At 51.9% G+C, this 15,786-nt stretch overlaps 1 protein-coding gene across 1 annotated transcript in view; it reads right to left on the bottom strand.

Annotated features, from left to right (window-relative positions):
* Itgb4 (integrin subunit beta 4) overlaps window positions 1–12,478 on the bottom strand; it is a 36,008-nt gene extending 23,530 nt beyond the window's left edge. The window contains exons 1-12 of the mRNA XM_032912086.1: window positions 12,266–12,478; window positions 9,536–9,630; window positions 8,227–8,309; window positions 7,894–7,995; window positions 7,571–7,775; window positions 6,589–6,685; window positions 6,254–6,425; window positions 2,370–2,633; window positions 1,997–2,086; window positions 1,580–1,702; window positions 1,157–1,321; window positions 555–631 (exon numbers count right to left, since the gene is read on the bottom strand). Of these exons, the coding sequence (XP_032767977.1) occupies window positions 555–631; window positions 1,157–1,321; window positions 1,580–1,702; window positions 1,997–2,086; window positions 2,370–2,633; window positions 6,254–6,425; window positions 6,589–6,685; window positions 7,571–7,775; window positions 7,894–7,995; window positions 8,227–8,309; window positions 9,536–9,614 (1,457 nt within the window). The 5' untranslated portion in view covers window positions 9,615–9,630; window positions 12,266–12,478. The remainder of the gene's footprint in view (window positions 1–554; window positions 632–1,156; window positions 1,322–1,579; window positions 1,703–1,996; window positions 2,087–2,369; window positions 2,634–6,253; window positions 6,426–6,588; window positions 6,686–7,570; window positions 7,776–7,893; window positions 7,996–8,226; window positions 8,310–9,535; window positions 9,631–12,265) is intronic.
* Between the last annotated feature and the right edge of the window lie 3,308 nt (window positions 12,479–15,786).

The following is a 15,786-nucleotide window of genomic DNA, read 5'->3' on the forward strand; positions in this document are numbered from 1 at the left end:
CTAAGCCAGTAACAGCTTAGCCCAGCCTAGCCTACTGTCAGCCACTTTTGCACCATTGTAATTAAAGAAGAGGAGGAAGAAGAGGAAGAGGAGGAGGAGGAGGAGGAGGGAGGAGGAGGAGGAGGAGGAGGAGGAGGAGGAGGAAGAAAAGAAGAAGAAGAAGAAGAAGAAGAAGAAGAAGAAGAAGAAGAAGAAGAAGAAGAAGAAGAAGAAGAAGAAGAAGAAGAAGAAGAAGAAGAGTTGGAGATCAGAGACAGACCTGGTAGCACAGACTCTCAGGACTGGCAGGTCTACAACAGGATTTTGAGTTTGAGGCCAGTCTGCCCTACACAGTAACACTCAACAAAACCCACCATTCAATCAACCAAATGAAATCAAACAAGCCCCAAACAGACTAAGCCAGCCTCAGCTCAGTAAGGACCATCCCAAACAGCGTTAAACTGGTTCGCCCAACAACTGAGCGTGCCCCTCCTTCAGCCCTTTCGAGGACATGACTGCATGCAAGGACTGCCCTGAGGCTGAACGTGTCGGGGTAGTTCCCTTCTCCCACTCACCAGCCCTCGTTGCACACACAGTGTCCACACATGAAGTCTCCTCTGTAGTGACAGCGAGCTGACTGAACCTCCTTTTGCTGGAACAAGATTGTGGCGTGTACATGCATAGAAGGAAGGGACAGAGCCACTGGGCACATTTGGTGGGTAGGGGACAAGGTCTCGTTATGCAGCTGAGGCTGGTCTGGAACTAACCTCTCTCTCTCTCTCTCTCTCTCTCTCTCTTTCTCTCTCTCTCTCTCTCTGTTTGTTTTTTTGTTTTTATTTCTTCCAAGACAAGGTCTATCTGTGTTGCCCTGGCTGTTCTGCAGACCAGGCTGGCCTTGAACTCAGAGATCTGCCTGCCTCTGCACCTCCATCGCCTGGCTGGGAATTTTAGCCCAAATTGGCCTCAAGGTTCTCTTCTTCCAGTCTCCTAAGCGCTTGGTTACAAGTGCTTCTTTTATGCCCGGCTTTGCCACTGGGTATTTCTGCTGCTCTCTGTGACTTGGGACAGCCCTCCAGGGATGTGTGTCCACCAGAGGAGGTTCCATGTCTTTTACCCAGGGTCCTAGTGAGGGGGATCAGCTCCTCGCTCCCTCACCCACAGCAGGGCTGACTCTCACCAGCTCGCAGGCACACACGTCACAGATGACGCTCGCGTCCATCCGGAGGCCATCGGAGAAGGAGGGTTTCAGGTGGATGTTACCCCTTTGGTCTTCTTTGGCCATCTGGCACACATGTGTCCCATCTATGTCCTCCACTGCCCGAAGATGCACATTGTATGTGCCCTGTGGGGATCCCAGTGTGAGCCGAGGCCGACAGGGGCTCTGCCGAATTAGCCGGCTCGCTCGGCTCAGCAACCCTCAGAGCTGCACACCCTTATTCAGTCCCAGTGTGTGCACAGGGATTCTCGCAAGCAGAGGGATGTGCCGGGCTCATCCAAGAGATCGGTGCCAGAAGAACAGAGCCCCAGGGCCCACGTGTGTCCCTTGTTAGAAGGTTCACTCCTTCAGGAACCTCCTATTCTCGTGTCCACAGAAACATACCACTTCCCCCCGCTTGATGTGAAAGGACCCAGTCTCCGTCTTCTGGAGGGTATCGGAGGTGACCTCTGTCCTCAGGCCTCTCGGGCTGTCCAGAGCCCGGATGTCCAGGTTGGAGCGAATTCGCTGGAGGAGAAGAAATGATCAGTGATCTGTGTGGGGCCTGGGCTCAGTCACCTTGGCCCAACCTGGCTGTTCTTCACCTGACTGGAATGGAAGGCAGATGGGGGTGGGCATGCGAGCTTAGTGGCAGGCCCTGTGGGAGCCTGGGCCATTGCCCAGTAGACTCCCAGGCTCCAGGGACAGCCAGAGACTCGCTTCACTGGCCTATCCCAGACTCATCCTTCAACCGCTCGCCCACTCCTTCCTCCCTCCCTGTCCCAGAGGGGCTCAGCCTCTGCAGTCCACTCTGCTCCTCACATAGAAAGCCTCCTCCAGCAGCTCCACGATGTTGGATGAATCTTCCTGCAGGACTCCCAGAGAGGAGACGGGGAAATATTTATGGAGCTTCTGCAAGAGAAGGCCCTGGGTTAAGCTCCTTCACTTTGTATCTGCCGTAGATACTATCTTACTAGGTAGCTATCTTTAGATGCATCTACTGTGCCCTGTGGTAAAGCCAGGCACATACTCCCTCATCTGCTCCAGAGTTCAGGTAGGGGATGGGCAAGAGAACTTCCCATGAGAGCCCACTCCTAGGGACCCAGAAGTTTTGGGGACGGTGAAGAGGGAAGAAGGAGTTGAGAGGTTCCATTTTCCAGCCCCCTGCACTGTGCAGGGGACCCAGGCCTCATACCTCGTAGTAACTGTAAGAGTAGTTGGTGACAGCAAAGATGGGGATAATGTTGTGTTTGGCAAGCAGGCGAACCAGTGTGGGCACAGATGGGTAGTCCTGGGTCTTATACTGGGTGTAGGCACCCGTGGCGTCCAGGTGGCACTTCTCATCATTGCGGTTCATGATGCCGGCCAGCACGTTGGCACCATCAGCCTCATAGTGGAAGGCAGACTCGGTGGAGAACACCAGCAGGTGGGTGCTGTCCGCCCTCCAGCCAATGTCCCTCTGCAAGGCAAGGAGGGGCAGGCCCACTAAGCAGGCTGCTTGCTGAGGACTGGAATCCTTTCATGATGTAGGAAAAGGGAAACAGTACCCCCAAGGGGGCTGAACTGAAGCCACAGGATTAACAGCACATGCTATCACACAGCATGTGAATGACAGAGAAGACCGGGAAGAGATGATGTGCAGAGTGTGCCCAGCACGGGCACCATGGCAGAGTGTGTGCCCAGCATGGGCATCGCGAGAGAGTCCAAGCCCTCAGTCGTACTGTAAGGATAGTTTAGAAGCAGAGGAAAATGTTCACAGCACCATGTTAAGTAAATGCGCAGGTTGAAAGAGATGGAGTGGTTATGGTGGTTTCCACAGGACAGCCCCCCCCCCCCAGGCTCATACATTCGAATGCCTGGTCATTGGGGAGTGGCACTACTTGAGAGGGATTAGGAGGCGTGGCTTGTTGGAGGCTTTGGGGTTTCAGAAGCTTATTCTTAGTCTAGTGTCTCTTCCTGCTGCCTGTGGATGTGGACATGGTTTTTCGTCCACATCCACAGGCAGCAGGAAACCATGTTTCCCTGCATGCCGCCATGCTTCCCGCCATGATGCTGGACTAAACCTCTGAAACTGTAAGCCAGCCCCCATGAAATTCTTTATTTTATGAGTTGCTATGATTGGGCTGGAGAGATGGCTCAGCGGTTAAGAGCATTGACTGCTCTTCCAGAGGTCCTGAGTTCAAATCCCAGCAACCACAGGGTGGCTCACAACCCTCTGTAATGGGATCTGATGCCCTCTTCTGGTGTGTCTGAAGACAGCGACAGTGTACTTATATATAATAAAATAAATCTTAAAAAACAAAAGAGTTGCTATGATCATAGTGTCTCTTCACAGCAATAGAACACTGGCTAAGACAGCAAATAATTTGAAAAATACATCAGGTGTCTTTGTTTTTAAGATAGGGCCTTGCCCCGTAATCTAGGCTGATTTGAGATCTTTCTGCCTTAGCCTCTTGAATGCTGGGGTTGTTGGCACAGACCACATCTGGCACTGTTTGGGAGGACTTTGTTTGTTTGTTTTATTTTTATTTATTTATCTTGAGATAGGGTCTCTCTATGTAGCCCTAGCTGTCCTAGAACTCATTATATAGACCAGGTTGGCTTTGAACTCACAGAGATCCTCCTACCTCTGCCTCTCAAAAGCTGGGATTAAAGTCATGTGCCACCATACCTGGCTTGGGGTGATTTTTTTAAATATGTTTTATTTGTTTATGTATACACTTGTGTTTTTGTATGCCTCATGTGTATAGATGTCCAAGGAGGCCAAAAGAGGGTGTCAGGTCCCCCCCCCCCAGTTGCGAGCTGTCTGATGTAGATGCTAGGAATCAAACTTTGGTCCTCTGGAAGCGCAGCACGTGCTCATAAATGTTGACCAATTTCTCTAGCCAGTGATTTTATACATTTATCTGATTTTTATTTATTTATCTTGAGACAAGGTCCCTAGCTGTCATAGAACTCATTAGATAGACCAGGTTGGCCTATATATTTTATTTCATAATTTTGGATGTTTGCCTGAATGTCTGTCTGTCTGTACCCATGTATGCATGGCGTCTGCAGAAACCAGAAGAGTGGGCCAGATTCCCTGGAACTGGAGCTAAAGATGGTTTAAGCCACAGGTGTGTGGGTGCTGGAATTGAACCTGGGTCCTCTGGAAGAGCAGTCAGTTCTCCTGACTGCCAAACCGTCTCTCCTGCACACTGTTGTGCTTTATTCGTTTGTTTGTTTGTTTGTTTTGTTTATTGAGACAGAAGCTCAGTACGCAGCTCCTGACGTCTCTGTAAACTCACCTTGCACACCAGCCTGGCCTCGAACTCAGAGATCCCTGTGCCTCTGCCTGCCAAGTGCTGAGATTAAAGGCATAGCCCCCCAACCTGCAGCCTGGTTTGTCTTTCAGACAGGGTCTCACAGAGCCCATGCTGGCCTTGAACTCTGTATGTGGCTGAGGATGCTCTTAGACCCCTGGTCCCCCTACATCCACCCAAGTGCTGAGATACAAGAGATACAAGCATCCGGGTACAGAGCATTTCCCAGAACGTGAAGACAGCGTGGAGAATCAGACTTGGGTAAGAAACTGCCACAGACCACAGTCGCCCCTTCTATGCCAGCCTTCATGCTATCCATCAAAGGTCACTATTGTCTCTGGTTGTTTCGATAAGACTCTGATGTCTTCCTACCGTGTGTGCCATGATGGCAAATGAAAGAGTTTGTGACTAAGAAAGGTTGGTGTGGGCTCATGGCTTCAGAGTTATACCCATGGTTCACTGGGCCACAGTGCTCTGCCCTCAGGGGAGGGCACATCCCTCTGGGAACAGGTACAAAGCCAACTGCTCATCTTGCCCCGTGAATGTGAGTGAAGGAGCAGGAACCTTCTCCTCGCCATCCCGTCAAGGGTCTGAAGCCTTCTTACCAGGCCCCACCTCTGAAAGGCTCAGTCACCCCAACAGTGAAGACCAAGACCTCCAGGGACACTTCATATCTGAATAAATGAGAGAAGAATGCCTTTCTTCATAGAGTGTGATTTCAAAAACTGTGCATTACACAGAAGTGCTTTTGACAGCATCGAGTGAAGAAAAAAATAGGCGGTGTGTGTGTGTGTGTGTGTGTGTGTGTGTGTGTGTGTGTGTGTGTGTGAAGTTTCAGAACTATAGGAAAAACAATTCCACTATGTAAAATGTAGGAAAAAGAACAAAATATGTCGGCAGGCTATCAAAGGGATGGCTGTTTGTTGTTTTTGGAATTACAGGCAATTTTCGTTCTTTGTTTTCTAATTTATCTGCAGTTATAGATAGATAATTTTCAAAATGGAAAAAAATTGGTGTGGGCATAAAAAGAAGTGGCCATTTTAACTGCCAGCCCTGGGCCAGAGATACGGCTTTGCAGACAATGGTCCTTGTCCTCATGCCTGATAATCTGAGTTAGACCCCCGAGGCATGGGGGAAGGAGAGAACTGACATCCACAAGTTATTCCCTGACCTCTAACACACACATAAATACACAAAAATAAATAAATAATAAATAAATAATAAATAATAAATAAATAAAGAGGGCTAGAGAGATGGCTCAGTGGTTAAGAGCACGGACTGCTTTTCCAAAGGTCCTGAGTTCAAATCCCAGCAACCACATGGTGGCTCACAACCATCTGTAATGGGATCTGATGCCCTCTTCTGGTGTGTCTGAGGACGATTACAGTGTACTCATATATAAATAAATTAAAAAAAAAATAGCTACCAGCACAGTTGGAAACTGGGCAGCTTGTAGACTGAGAGACGGTCGGGTAGGCCAGTGTCAGGGCCTTGAATATTCCAGGACTACTAGACCCATGTCTGCCTCTCTGGCCGATACAAACACAGGTTGTCACAAGGCAGGCACGGAGCTGGATTCCCAGCATGTCAAAACTAGGATTAGAATTAGGGGCTGATGGAACATCTGATGATCTTAAGGAATGGGGTTCAAGCCTCTGGGGACCCCCTTAAAGGATTCTGAGCCTAACAGTAATGGAATAGGCTGGCAACAGTTCATGTCCTTCCCATAAAGGTGCAGCCCTGGCCTAGGCTGGCAGGGTGGTCCCTCGGCACTCACTGTGCACACGGCTGTCTGCAGGATGGCGTCGAAGCCTCCTTCAGGAGCGTCCAGGTTGCCTGAGATGCGTTCTCCTTGCAGTTTGTCCCAGAATTCCTCCACATTCTCTGTTAAGCTGATAACATTCTTGAAGGAGAATGGGGGGTCGCTGTTGGGCCATGGCTCCTTCAGCCTGCGCAGAGGTGGAAACAGCGAGCGTCAGAAAAGGATCAGGTCCCACGTGCTCCAGTGTGCATGACTCATCCCAGTCAGAGGCGAACTCTATGAGCCCGGATGAGAGGACACAGAGCACATGGCCAGGACCCCTGCCCGCCCATACCCACTCAGACACTCACTTCTCCGGCCTCATGTCCGTCTGAGGGACACTGACTTTGTCCACAAACTTTCCGAATCCAATAGTGTAGTCACTGGTGAGCTGGCGCAGGATCTTGGCTGGGCATCAGGAGGAAAGGAGAGTTGAGTCCCAGCATCCCCACAGGGGACTCTATGCTGGCTCAGGAAGGAGGAAGCTAGCAAAACGACCTCTTGTAAACACCCAGGGCTGCACATCCGCTCATGCACTCTTAGCTCTTTTTCCTTTTGTTTTATTTCATTTTATGTGTATGGGTATCTTGCCAGAATATATGACTGTGTACCATGAGGGTGCCTGGTGTCCACAGAGGCCCAAAGAGGGACCACGCCTCCCGGAACTGGAGGTACAGAGCTGCCCATTGGGTGCTGGGAATTGAACCCAGATCTTCTGGAAGGGCGGCCATTGCTCTTAACTGTGGCGCCATCTCTCTAGCCCTTGTTCAGGTGTACAGGTGGGGAGAATAGGGCTGGAGGGGACTTAGAATTATGCATTTAGAAATAGTGGGGCAGGGGTTGGGGATTTAGCTCAGTGGTAGAGCGCTTGCCTAGGAAGCGCAAGGCCCTGGGTTCGGTCTCCAGCTCCGAAAAAAAAAAGGAAAAAAAAAAAAAAAAAAAAAAAAAAAAAAAAAAAAAAAAAGAAATAGTGGGGCAGCTGACTTAGTTTAGTTCACAGAACGGATCTAGCTATAGCCTTGTGGCACGGGGTTTCCTCCTTGTCAGGGCCGGATGGCTCGTTGCTTGACGTTCTTGGACCTCCTGTGAAATCTCAAATAGTGAGCAGGCTCTGGCCAGAATCTCCCGCTGTGAATAGAGGCTCTTTGAGGTGTATTGTGTCGGGGGCTCAGATGCTTCACCTTTCTGCAAGGGGTGTGTGCAGCTGTCCCGTGTCGTGCGTGGGCGATGCACCTGAGCCAGCTGGGCGAGCCCCGCCTCCACCCTCCCGTCTTTTCCGTACTGCAGCCGTACCCAGGTTCTGCCCCATCTGCTTGAGGTTGTCCAGATCATCAGACATGGAGTTGGAGAAGTCCATGAGGATATACAGATCCACGGGGCTCTCCAGGGGCTCAAACACCTTGAACACAAAGTTGCGCTCCTCACCCGGCCGCAGCCGCACTTGCAGGCCTTGGGGAGATACCTGGCTGCGGTGCAGGCTGGTGTCAATCTGGATGTTCTGTGTCCAAGGGAGTGGAGCAGTTTATTAGGAGCTCGCTCCGGAGACCTGAAAGGGGCACCCCGGGCCTGCCATGGTCATGCATCGAGAGCCCACCCTTCCGCCCCACTGCGGGCACCTCTGTGATCTCAAGGCTGCTCTCCATGACCAGCACGCTCTCTCCCCGGCAGCCTGCAGCCAGAAGCTCCGCCTGGGTGTTGCAGCGTCGCTCCTTGAACAGCTGACCAGAAGCAGATGGGTTCAGGGGAGGTGGGAGCCAACCCTGGGCTACCCCACTCCTGGTTTATTTCCTTCTGATACTCCCACCCCTCACCTCTTCTCACACCCCTGGCTAACCTGACGCTAGGCTGATGGGATGGCAAGGGTCAAGATGGCCAGAGCCAGAGGTGGGGCAAAGGGCAGTGGATGGTAGCTCAGGCTGGCCCAGAAAGCCTAGTGGGCAGTAGCTCACCTCGTCTGTGCAGTAGGCACAGCTCTTGTCCACTCGGATGCACTCCGTACAGCTCTTCACCTGAGCCTTCTTACAGCGGTTGGCTGGCGAGCAGAGGGCACGCGAATGAGGCCTCAACCTTGCCAACTGCACCCTCACCAGAGAGAGGTGTGACTTCTCTCCCCCCAAACGTAGAGAGGAGAACCTGGTCTGTCTACTCCATGTAGCGCAGCTAGGAGCGATCAGGTCCCAAACCCGGGACCTTCTTCTTAAGTTGGGAGGATGGAAATTGCAAAACGAAAGTGAAGGCTTTGCTGGATGAACCACCCTCGCCACTTCTTCCTTTCCAGGTGAGTCCAGCCTGGAGCCCGAGGGCTCCCATGGCCCAACATAACTATCAGTGCAGACCAGTGCACTTTAGCAGACTCAGTGAAAACATGAGAACATTTTATTTTTATTTTCGGTAACTTGACGGCATAGTTCTCAGGCATGAACTTTCATGTCTCAATGTCGAAAGGTTGGCTGTAATCTACAGAAGCTCCCATCTGTTCAGTGTGGCTGTCATTCCTGTGACAAGCCACTCCACCATTCCCTCCCTGTCAGTCTCTCCTCATTATGGCTCGTGCCTCTGAGATTGCTGCCAGGGGACTGGTCTTTCCCCTGCCCTTCCTCTAGTGAAGGGGCGCTGTCTTGTTTATCACAGGAACCTTGTTAAAGGCTGAGCACACAGTAGGTTCTCAGAAGGTGAATGAAAGACCTCAGTTTCCACAGATGTTATTGGGGGTCCCCTTCATTCTAGTTTGTCAGAATCACAATGAGGCCCTAGTAGCTGCACCAGAGCGCACAGTAAGGGCTCTCTTGAACTCTAGTCTACGGCACCCTGGTCAGGGTTTAGTAATGGTTTTGAAGAAGGAAGGGAAGCCCTGACTTCCTGTGATTGTCCGTTTCTAGGGTGTAAATGTTCCCACCATAGTCCTCCACAAGTAATGAATATGACCTCACCTGGGAGGAGAACGTCATCGGTAGGAGCCATTTTCCAACCGGGAACACTCAAGAGCATAGCTGATGTGTCGGTAGTCTCCCTGGAGGTTCCTCCAACACCCTTAGCTCCACCATTGAGGTCTCAGCTCTGCCTATAAGTGGGCCGCTCACCTCCCTAAGTAGTCTCTTTCCTTTCTACCCCAGGACACTAGCAGGGCCTACAGCTACCAGAGGTGAAGGGCATGGATCCTCAGGTTCTCCAGCCTGAGAGATGTACAGCTGTCCGTTGGCCGACAGATGGACTGATTGATGCTGCCTAGAGCTAAGCTACAGGGATGTCCCGACTCACCCATGTTTCCAGGGAGACCAGCACTCAGCACTACTGCCAGTAGCAGCTTCACCCACGGGCTGGAACATAGCCCTGCCATCCTCCTCTTCCTCCTCCTGCAAAACCACAGTGGGCACGTGATGTCTCCACGGCACTGGTGTGAAGCATGGGCTCCCCTCAGAGCTCCACGGGTCGGGTGAGACAACTCCTGTGTAAGTGTGGAGCTGGAGGCTCAAGACGCACACACATGGTGGATCATACCTATAACCCCATGGCTTGGGACGTGGAAGAGACGTGGCTGGGATGTGGCTGCTGTCATGGGTAAGGTAGCCGCTGGGGGGGGTACTCTGCTTGTCAATGGCAGAATCGAGGAGTTTTATACCTGTCTTCTCCACTACCTCTTTCTTACCATCCCCGTAGTGACCACGTGCCCTGATACCTTTGTCCTGTCTGAGGAAGAGCTCTCTGGCCTTTGTGGACTCTGGGCTCTGAGGAGGATCCAGTACCAGGTCTCTTGGAGCTGGTCTCAGCAAAGGCAGGTTGGGCTTTTATTATGTCTTTGCCTGTCAGTTCCCAGTGGGTGGAGATATGGTCCCTAAGCAGTAGGCATCCTCACAGGGGCACTGACTATACCCACTGCCCACTCTGTACCAGTTGCCTTGTTCTTTGTGCAAGCGGTGGGACCAAGAGGAGAGGTGCTGGCTTGGGTGTGGCTGCTGTCTGCGTTCTGCACTGCTGCCTCATCAGCGTGGCTTCTAAACACTTCCCAGCCAACTACCCCAGAGATCCAGGACACCTGAGCAAGGCCCAGGGTTAGTTTAGAAGCCCCTGTTGCCGGCTATCACACAGTGGTGGCCATTAGAGCACTATTAAACCATCTCAGAGCACCAGAAACCTTCCAGGACTTTGAAAAGATGGGCAGCCCAAAGCCTTGTCAGGAAAGAGCTTGCTCCAAAGCTAGCCAGGCCTGCACTGAGGAGGGCAAAGGCCAGGGCCACACCTTTTTGTCTAGGGCCAGAACTTCCAGGGGCTCACACAAGGCCACATCCACTGTCCCTCCACCTTGAATCCTTCTTAGCACCCCCACATAGGGCAGGGACAGTCCCTGTAAGTGTCTGTAAGGCTGAGACCTTCTGCTCGGGGAGAAAAAAAAAAGTAGGCAGACACTGTCCCCTGCATCTAAGGCATGGTCCCCAAGGAGGCAGATATCAGTCCCTGCATATCCACAGCCAGAGCCAACCTGGAGAAGCCAACCTAACAGGGTAGTGGCTAGAGGGGAGCCCTGAATCAGCAGAGGCGTGACTCCTAGGAGAAGTGAGTTTCTTGCAGCCTTGGGCGTAGGCACCACACCCACATGCTACATAATGCAAGCTGTAGATTTGGCCTCCCGTGGGGCCCGATTACCTAGGCAGGTGTGGGCACCAGAGGGACAAACCCAGTTCTTTTTACAGGCCCACCATTTAGAGCTGTCACAAACGGACAGGACAGCAACACACACTTAGCACATCACTAAAGGATTACTGAGGATTCTGCACAGCCCTTTGGGGGGAGAGTCTTGCCTGCGTATGCTTTAGAACAGATGAGACACAGGGATTGTAGAGCCTCCCCATCCAGCAGTCAGCATTGGGAGGATCTGGTGGGGATTTGGGGACACACACACACACACACACACACACACATACACACACACACACACCGTCTATATAAGGCCAATTAAGGGCCTGGGCAGACACTCAAGTGTTTGCTTTGACCCAACTTGTATTTTAAAAGTTTTAAAACTAGCAGCCTATTATAGAAACAACGAGATTTCACATAAAGGTTAGGATTGAGGATGCCATCAGAGTGTGGGCCATGGCAGGCTGAGCCGAGACAGGACAGCAGTTCTTGAACTATAACAGCCCCGTCCCTACCCTGCCAGCAGTTGCAAATCAGGGTTAAGGGGCCAGACACTCATTTTCTGCTCTCCGTTCTCTCCCTAGCCCCCAGGAGGCTTTTTCACTTTTAGTTCTGATGAGGACAGAAATAAATGTCCCACCTGGGTTGAACCTATGTTCAGGGTGTGGCCAGTCTGTCGGGAAGAAGGAAGAGGTCTACCCTTGGGAGCCACCTGGAGTCCCGGGCCACAGTGACAGCCAGAAGGCTACTCCAAGGATCGTGTGGAGCAGTGTATGGCCCGGGGCAAGTGCTCACAGGTCTGCTGGGTGAGATTCTGAAAGCTCCCGGGAAAAGGTGCCTGGAGCAGACTTTGGGAAGAGAGCAGGCTGCGGGCCAGCCAAGAGGAAAATCAGGGACTCCCCCTGTGCGGTGTGCACAGGGTCACCACGTCACCACACAGCAGGTCCTGTCAAGCCAAACAGGAAGGGGGCTTGCTGCAAGACAGTTGTTCCTCTACTGTCTTCAGATGCCGAGGAGAGGCACATACCCAGGGGACAGTGAGCCCCCAGCCTCTACCCACTTCTTTTACCCACCTACCCAACGTCCTCTTCTAGCAGGGGCATCTGTTGACCACCGTCCCTTCCCTTAGATCCCAACCACCCTCCTCTCAGCTGTCCCCTTCCCACATCCTGGCAGGCTTGGCACCTGCCCTGGCAGCATGGGCAGAGGGAGCCAGGGCCTGCCAATCTTCAGGGAAGGGACGGGAAACAAAAGCCCCGGGCGGGAGTGGGTATTTACTTTCCTCTCCAGTCCTGTCGTCCCGGGGCACCGGGACAGGCGGCGTGCCCTCGGATATGCAGTGGGAGCTGCACCTACCTGAGTGGGACTACCTCGGACTTGGGCTGCGTTGGGTCGAGCTGAGCGCGCGGGCGAGCCCGGCCGGACAGCTTGTCGGGCGGCGGCGGGCGGGAGCCAGCAGTGCTTTATGGACGGGCGGCGCAGGTAGGAAGGAGGCGCTGGTGAGTCAGGCGGGCTGCATTCCTGCGCGCTGCGCGCACCTGTCGGGGCAGGAGCTGGGGTGTCGTCGCAGCCTCCAGGCCCGCCCCCCGGAAAGGGCTGCGGCTCAACCGGCGCCGGCCCCGAGCTCCGAGCCGCCCCGGAGGGGGCTGGAGGAGGAGCCACAGGCTCCTGGATCGGATCCCCGGGCCACTCCGGGTCCCGGGGCCGCTTCTTAATACACTGCCTCTGGGCAGTGAGCCCAGCTGGGCCAGTCCCGCTGCCTCGACGGTCATCGGGGTCGTGCACCACCCTCTCCGTGTCAACGCGAGGATGGGTCGTGCCCCAACCGGTAGGGAGACTTAGCACTCTTAGGCTGCTGGCCACTGGGCTCTCTCAGCCTCTGCAATGTGGCTGGAGGAACCGATAGGCAAGGGCTGGGGGCTCTGGGTTCCTTCAGATACTCAAATCTCCTTAAAATGTAATAGTAGCATTCAAGAGGCCACGTGACCTAGTGTGGAGTAGCACTCGTGGATTGTTACAGTGTTGGTGACAAGACGATTCACAAATCTTACTCTTGCCACAGGCTCTCAAGTGCCTTCAGGCCCTGCTTCTGGTTAATAATGAGCCCGTTGAAGGGCTGCAAGACCCCAACTCCATTTCCCCCCCCTCTAGTCTCTTAGCTAATGCTGGGGCGGGGAGCACTCGACCTTCTCAAACCGTGCTCGCCAAGTGTCAGAGCCAAAACACGCAGTCTGAAACTCAGTCCGATTTATCCTTACCCTTGAAGACCCTGGACTAATGTTACAGGATCTTTAGATTTTCCTCAGCTTTGCCACATCCTCTGTGGGTTTATTAGTCCGAGAATAGGGCCTTTTCTCACCGTGTAGCCCAGGCTAGTCTTGAACTTGGGGTAATTCTCCTGCCTCTATCTTGCAAGTGCTGGGGTTACAGGCATTGGCCACCACGCCTGCTCTCTTATTATTTTCCTTTCGGTTCAGTGTTTGTGATAGAACACAGGTCTTCATATGTGTGGACCATGTACTCTACCACCGAACGAGACCTCTAGATCAGAGTGTGGTTTCCTCATGGCGTTTGCTATACTGGTTTGAAATGATCATCCCACTGGACTGTGGACTCTGAGAACCCATGTTTTCTGCCTCAACCTGGGGTGATCCAAGTCAGGAGAGGTGGAGAGGCCAGTGCCTACCCAGGTCTGGACTAGAGGACTAGAGAGTAGGGCGATTTTCTCCAGCCCCAGCCCTGGTGTCTAGCATATAGGAGGAACTCAAAAAAAAAAAAAAAAAAAAAAAAAAACCAAAAAACAAAAAAAAAAAACAAAAAAAACCAAAAACAAAACAAACAAAAAACAAAACACAACAACAAAAAACAAAAAAGTGACTGGGTAAGAAGATGTCTTAATGAGTCAAAGTGCTTGCTGACACACTTAAGGACCTGAGTTTGATCCCGGGGGGGAACTCATTTTCTCTGTGGGTGTACATCCGTCCCACACTCTCAAACAAACAAATATAAAATACAGCAGTGCAGGCCTTTTATGCAAGCCCTCTGGAAGCAGAGGCACGTGGATCTTTGTGAGTTCGAGGTCAGCCTGGTTTACACGGAGAGTTTCAGGCCAGTCAGGACTCCACAGACTCTGCCTCAGAAACAATACTGATAAAAACGAATTTTAGGGGTTGGGGATTTAGCTCAGTGGTAGAGCGCTTGCCTAGGAAGCGCAAGGCCCTGGGTTCGGTCCCCAGCTCCGGGAAAAAAAAAAAAAAAAAAAAAAAAAAAAAAAACGAATTTTTAAAAAGACTGTTAAATAGGGTTGGGGATTTAGCTCAGTGGTAGAGCGCTTGCCTAGCAAGCACAAGGCCCTGGGTTCGGGTCCCCAGCTCCGAAAAAAAAGAAAAAAAAAAAAAAAAAAAAGACTGTTAAATAGCCCTCAGCCCTGTCAGTCCTGTTCTGTACAGGCTAGGTGCTCAGAGAGACTTGCTCTTGAATGTGGGGGCACTGGGGACAGAGCCCAGTTGTGAGGGCACTGGGGAGGCGAGCCCACTCAGATGTGCGTGCCAGGCCGGCTCAGTGCCTTGTGGACATCAGCCACTCCAGCAGGCACCCAGTTCAGTCTGGAAAAGAAGAGCTCTGCACATTAATTTAAAAACAGTTATTTACAGGCTGGAGAGATGGCTCAGCGGTTAAGGGCACTGACTGCTCTTCCAGAGGTCCTGAGTTCAATTCCCAGCAACCACATAGTGGCTCACAACCATCTGTAACGAGATCTGATGCCCTCTTCTGGTGTGTCTGAAGACAGCTACAGTGTACTTATATACATAAAATAAATAAATTTAAAAAAAAGAAAAACTTTAGCCGGGCAGTGGTGGTACACGACTTTGATTCCAGCACTCGAGAGGCAGAAGCAGGTAGACCTCTGTGAGTTCCAGGACAGCCAGGGGCACACAGAGAAACTCTGTCCCCCCCCCAAAAAAAAACCCTTTAGCATTGTGTGTTCGTGTGTCATCCATGACACATGTGTGGCCACAGCAGACTCCTGGAGGTCAGAGGGCAATTTTGTGTTGTCATTTTCATCTTCCATCTTTCTGTGCGTTCCTGGGATGAAACTCGGGCCACTAGGCTTGAGTGGCCCGTGCCTTTAATGGCTGAGCCGTCCCGCTGGTTCTGTAAGTTAATTTCTTTTTTTTTTTTTTTTTTCTTTCTTTTTTTCAGAGCTGGGGACCGAACCCAGGGCCTTGTGCTGGCTAGGCAAGTGCTCTACCACTGAGCTAAATCCCCAACCCTGCAAGTTAATTTCTTAAAAGTAAAACAGCTCTGGGGTTTCGTGGTCTAGGGTCAGCTCCTGGGGAGGCTGTTTAGGAGCTGTACGCCTACATGGAGACAAACATGGCAAGTTCGAGGCTAGCCTGGGCAACTTTGGAGACCCTGCCTCACATAAATGGATAAGTGACCAAGAATGTGGCACTTGCCTAGAATGCATCTGGCCCTTGGCTCCACCCTCAGTAACACACATGAGATAAAACTTTTTTAAAACTTATGTTTATATATGTTGGTGATTTGACTGCATGTATATGTGTGAGGGAACAGGAGTTGCAGACAATTGTGAGCCATGTGGTGGTGGCTGGGAATTGAACCCAGGTCCTCTGGGAGAGCAGCCCCTGCTCTTAACTGCAGAGCCATCTCTCAGCCTCTGTAAAAGGACATTTTATTCACTAGTTCAATCGCTTAGTTTACAAGTGTTTAATGAGCTCCAGTGGGAACGAGATATACCAGCTGCCCATGGTGAGCCGCAAGCCGAATCCAGGCTCTCCACCCTGGTCTGCGCTACATTCTCCAGGGATGTGCTGGACTTTGTCAGTCTGACCATGTGACCTAGATCCCCAGAC

This window comes from Rattus rattus, chromosome 9 (genome assembly GCF_011064425.1).
Source record: "Rattus rattus isolate New Zealand chromosome 9, Rrattus_CSIRO_v1, whole genome shotgun sequence".
NCBI classification, from domain to species: Eukaryota; Metazoa; Chordata; class Mammalia; order Rodentia; family Muridae; genus Rattus; species Rattus rattus.